Source organism: Euprymna scolopes, chromosome 10 (assembly GCF_053919585.1).
Source record: "Euprymna scolopes isolate OS-2025 chromosome 10, ASM5391958v1, whole genome shotgun sequence".
In the NCBI taxonomy this organism is placed as follows: Eukaryota; Metazoa; Mollusca; class Cephalopoda; order Sepiida; family Sepiolidae; genus Euprymna; species Euprymna scolopes.
In genome coordinates this window covers 160,804,245-160,810,244 of record NC_136491.1, presented here as the reverse complement: position 1 = coordinate 160,810,244, position 6,000 = coordinate 160,804,245, and the positions used below count along the sequence as shown (strand labels likewise).

The window sequence follows — 6,000 nt, the reverse complement described above, 5'->3', positions numbered from 1 at the left end:
AGCATTAGAACAGATACTACACTATTCTCCAACAAAAATGGTGAAGCTACTGTAATATTTTATTCTTAGTTCAGAATATATTTTTTAAATTTTTCACCAAATGCGGAATATAACTTTAATTCTTTTATTATTTTTCTTGGAATTATTTTTAAAGTGAAAAAAATTTGCATAAACTGTTATGACATTTTTAGACAGGAAGAGAGATCCGTGGAAGTTCCCACTTTTCTATAAAAATTGTTTGTTTGTGCGAATCTAGCTAACGTTCTTTATACAAATTATTCCGGTTTCATCAAGCTATGCACAACTATCACAAAAGTGATAGTAAAAAAGTGTCATTCCATAGTTCCGGGATGAAATTAACCGTTTAAAAAAGGGAAAAATCATTTCGAAATTTCGCATCCTTAACTAAACTACAATGAGGACTAACTTGGTTTTGTTTCTCTTGACAGCAGATTGTTTATTGGATAGAATAACTACAAATGGTAAGTGTTTTTCTTAATGTTAAAGCATCCGGGAGTTTATAAACAAAAATTCGAAAATAACAACATATTAAAACAATCCGATTTGAGACTTTTTGGGGGGCTCCTGTCAAAGAGGGAAAGACTCACCAGCTCACATGTTGCAAAAATACTCCATTTATATATATATATATATATATATATATATATATATATATATATATATATATATATATATATATATATATATATATATAGGCAGCATTTTCTCATTTAGACAAATATTGAATAGCACGGAATTATTCTGTTTTACAATTTTCCTTTTTATCTTCTCCAATCTCTGAATAGTCCTTTTTGTGTTTTTCTCGAAATTGTATATGTTGGATCCATAATCGCGAGCGTTTTCGACAGAAGTACTTCTATCATCCTCAGGCATATTGTAGAAATAAATGTAGGGATTGTTTTTTAATTTACTTATATATATATATATATTTTTTTTTTCTATTCACGTGGTAATTTGTTACAAGTTAAGTGGGCGGACTTTTTTTTTTTACATTTTTTTTTTTTTTTTTTACACAGTGATCACCACTTATCAAGGCCCGGAAGCCACTCAGGGATAAGGGTTATTGCAAGTACATTACGTTAGTGAGGAGATTTGATGAAGTGTTTACTTAAGGGGGCGGTTCATTAGGAATTTGTTAACATTAGACTTGAAGACATCCAAGTTGTAGTCCGGAGGGAAGCAGGCAGACGGAACAGAGTTCCACAGGCGTGCAGTTCTAAGAAAGAAGCTTTGTTCATGAAATCCGCGTTTTGACTTAGGCACAAATATAGAGTGGGGGAAATTTTTCACAGTGGATTCAGCTAGACGGGTATTTTTCGTGAAAGATATATTAAACACATTTATATATACAAACATATATATACATTTTCAAACATTTATCCCAAACATTTCAAAATGTTCCGGCTGCACTCATAATTAATATTATTTATTTGAGGCTTCTTTGTTTTAATGTACAATGCTTCGAGTATTCTTAGCCTATTTACATTTCTCTCACTCTGCAATACTCTTGTATTTTCTACCATAATTCTTCGAAATTCCGAATGTTGGCAGCCATGTCCCTTCAAATGTTGTGATATGGAGCTAGAGTCAGAGAGGTGGAGAGTCAATCTTCGCGACAATGTGTTAGTTGTTGAACTAACCTAGCTACTAATATTGGAGATACACTCTCCTATTGGGCAGCTAAATTTGTAAACTACATTGGTCCTTTCCAACAGGTCACTTGTTTGCGAAATGTTGTTTTTCATTACAAGGCTTGTTGTCTGTATTTTTTTATAATATATAATAAATTTTATTTTTTTATTATTTTTGGGAGCCACATATCTACGGATTATATTTTTAAGAATACTCTCATCGATTAAAATAAAATTAGCCATTAGTAATTTGAATCAAATTAGTAATATTCAAGAAAATTATCAACCTGCTAATATATATTACCGTAACCAGTTACACAAAAACTCAAAAATCGATGAAAAAACGAAAAAATTAGGCCTAAAAGCAGACGTATCAGCTAACATAAAAATAAGAAACTTCCTGGACGTCACGTTAAATGTAGATAAAAACACATATGAACCCTACTTAAAAGATAACGCTACTCCAATATACGTAAACCCTAAGTCCAATCACCCACCATCAATTATAAAACACATTCCTAACTCGATCGTAAGTAGACTCAGTAATAACTCAAGCGATGAAAATGCATTTAACAGGTCAACCAATATCTACGAAACAGCCCTAAAAAATAGTGGATACAAAAATATCGATATCAAATATAAGCAACAAAACACCAATAACTATAATAAAATTAAAAATAGAAGAAAAAGAACTATAATTTGGTATACGACCCCATACAATCAAATGTTTATAACAAAACTTGGCAAGACATTTCTAGATCTTATTGAAAAACACTTTCCTGCAATCAACCCCTTACAAAAAATTTTCAATAAAAATACTTTAAAGTAATCCTACAGTTGTTGCGAAAATTTAGAGATGATAATTAAAGCGCATAATAACAAAATATTAAATAAAAATAATGTAAACAACAACAAAATAAACAATAAAAAAGTAGACACCATGACAAAAATAAAACTAACACTAGCAGAAATAATAATAATAATAATAATAATAATAATAATAATAATAATAATGGATACTAGAAAGCTGATTGGCTAACTAAAAATCTCAATAGAAGAGGAGCATATAAAAACGATAAACAACAACAGAATTCACGCATAAGCCTGAAGAGTCCTAGAGTGGATGAAACGCGGAATATTCAGTGTAGCTTAAGCGGCATATATATTTTATAAATTACTCTCTCTCTCTCTCTCTCTCTCTCTCTCTCTCTTTCTCTCTCTCTCTCTCTCTCTCTGTATATATATATATATATATATATATATATATATATATATACTAGCAGGCCGCCCGACATTGTTCGGTCGTAAAATATGCTTAAATATATTTTGATTAATGCAGATTTCGTATTTATTATTATTATATTATATTATATTATATTATACTAGCATGGGTGCCCGGCGTTGCCCGGGTGTTTGAAGATGTATGCTGAGTAAAAACAAAAAAAAAACGGTCAATTTTTTTTAAATTTGACCACTATTGTGGCCCCTTAACATTGATTGTTTGGGGCTCAAATCAAGTTATTAAGTTAGATCCATGTCCAAGGAACCTATATCTAAAATTTCAAGTGTTTATACCCAAAACTGTCGAAGGAGTTCTCAAAGGTCAAATCGTAGAACTTTGATCCCCTTAACAGCCAAATTTCTGGCCGAAAACCGATCACATAGATTTTCACAAATCTCAGTACCCTGTATATCAAATTTCGAGTCTGTAGATTAAAAATTGACAGTTATTGCGTAGAGAAATGTACAAACACACAGACACACACACACACACACACACAGACACACACACACACAGACACACACACACACACACACACACAGACACACACACACGTTTACTTTTATAGATATATAGATTGGCTCCAATATATAGTAATGATTTTAAAAGTTAAAAATCAAATGACTCGTGCACCACCACCGAGAATTGAAACCAAAACATCTAGCTTACAATTTACGGTCTTTTTTTTTTTTATTTCAGCTGGCATCTTGTATATTATGGCGTCCATAAGTTGTTGTTCAGCCATATTCTTCCCAAGCGTTTTCTATCGGTGCATCCGATCGTCATCAGAAGCGATTGTTGTTGTTATTTTCTTTTTCTTTGAAGCTTGATGTATATATATATATATATATATATATATATATATATATATATATATATATATATATATATATATATATATACAGTGATGATCATATTTATTGGCACGGTAAAATAAAAGTTAAATTTTGTCTAATAAATTCTAAAAAAGGGATTAAATTAAAGAAAATAACAAAGTATATTATGTATTTTTAACTGGCCTTTCCGATGCAGCAATCGGATTTTAGAAAAAATAAATAACAAAGGAACAACAAACATAATTGCAAAAAACCCTTGTTCAAAATTATTGGCACGATTTATTTAATAATCAATTGTATAGCCTTTGGCCTTGATTACCTTCCTCAGTCGCTTTTCATAGTTTACAACCAAGTTGTTGCACTCTTCAGTAGTAATTTTAGCCCACTCTTCCTGACAATAATCCTCCAATTGAATAAGATTCTTAGGCTTCCTTTGCATTACTCTCAATTTTAATGTTCTCCATAAATTTTCAATTGGATTAAGGTCTGGGATTTGTGATGGCCACTCCAAAACATTAATATGATTGTCCTCAAGCCATTTCTTAGTCAGTTTAGCCGAATGCTTTGGGTCATTATCTTGCATGAACCACCAACGACGACCAAGTGAGAGCTCTTTAGCAGAGTCTTTCAGGTTTTCATCCAATATTTTAACATAATCTTCCTTTTTTATGCTACCTGTGACCTTAACAAGTCGCCCTGGTCCAGAGGCAGCAAAGGATCCCCAAAACATCAAACTGCCTCCACCGTGCTTCACTGTGGGTATGGTGTTCTTAGGCAGGAAAGCTTCGCCAGATTTTCTGTAAATATAAGACACTTTATTATGGCCAAATAACTCTATTTTCGTTTCGTCAGTCCATAGAACACGTTTCCAGAATGCAACATCTTTATCAATATGACGTTTTGCAAAGGCTAGCCTTGCTTTCAGGTGCATAGGCTTCAATAAGGGAGTCTTTCTCGTACGACATGCTTTTAAACCAGCTCTCTTCAAAACTCTACCAACTGTATGTCGAGATACATTTACTCCAGAGGTGCTCTGTTCATCAACAATCTCCCCAACAGAGATCCTTGGGTTTTGTTTTACTTGTCGAACAATTTTCCGTTCATCTCTTGGGGAAAGAATCCTTTTTCTCCCTCTACCCTCTAAACTCATAACGTGGCCTTGCGATTTGAACTTGTTTATTATGGCTCTAACAGTGGATTTGGGAAGGTTTAGCTTCTTTGAAATCTTATCATAGCCCTCCCCATTGGTATGGCATGCTACAACAAGCTTCCTGACGTCTTCGCTGTGTTCCTTAGTTTTAACCATGGCGATTGAAAATTATAATTTAGTCACTTATAATAGTTTAAATAAATCGCTATCTAAAAATTATCTGAAAAAAATTATTCACTGAATTAGCGTTAAACAAGCATAATATGGCTATAAAAAAAGTTCAGAAAGCACGTAAACCGGAAATTGATTGATATTATACTGATACTAAAAGAAAAACAAAGCCGTGCCAATAATTTTGAACAAGGGTTTTTTGCAATTATGTTTGTTGTTCCTTTGTTATTTATTTTTTTCTAAAATCCGATTGCTGCATCGGAAAGGCCAGTTAAAAATACATAATATACTTTGTTATTTTCTTTAATTTAATCCCTTTTTTAGAATTTATTAGACAAAATTTAACTTTTATTTTACCGTGCCAATAAATATGATCATCACTGTATATATATATATATATTGTTTTGTTTTTTTAAAATATGATTATCCACTGACACGTGTTTCATCATCTATATATAATGGGGGGGGTAATAAAAGAGAAATCCTTCTATACTATTTAATTTTAGACAACAAATTTTTCATTGATAGAACACACATGAAACTCTATTTCCCTTCGGAGTGATCTTCTCCGGCTGCAATGCACTTGTTATGTCGTTCAAACAACTTCTGGAAGGTCCCATGAAAGTCGTCTTGTGTGAATGTATCAATGAGCCTCCTCACAGCCACTTTCATCTTCTCATCTTCCCAATTGTCTCATAATGACAGTCTCTAAGGTTTCCCCTAAGTTATAAATCAAAGTCACAGTAGCAACGCCTGGGCTATAAAGATGGTGAAGAACTGTCCTGATACCCATGACAACGTTTTTCTTTTTGATCTTCTCTGAGCATCTTTGAAACAAACTTTGCGCAGATTTTCCGCATCTTCAGTTCATCGTGAATAATTGTGTGTACAGTTCCGACACTGACATCA

At 32.5% G+C, this 6,000-nt stretch overlaps 1 protein-coding gene across 1 annotated transcript in view; it reads left to right on the top strand.

Moving 5' to 3' along the window:
• The first annotated feature begins 229 nt into the window (after positions 1-229).
• Positions 230-6,000, top strand: part of LOC145286341 (uncharacterized) — a 265,839-nt gene continuing 260,068 nt past the window's right edge. Inside the window, exon 1 of the mRNA XM_080135264.1 lies at positions 230-482. Within this exon, the coding sequence (XP_079991390.1) occupies positions 416-482 (67 nt within the window). The 5' untranslated portion in view covers positions 230-415. The remainder of the gene's footprint in view (positions 483-6,000) is intronic.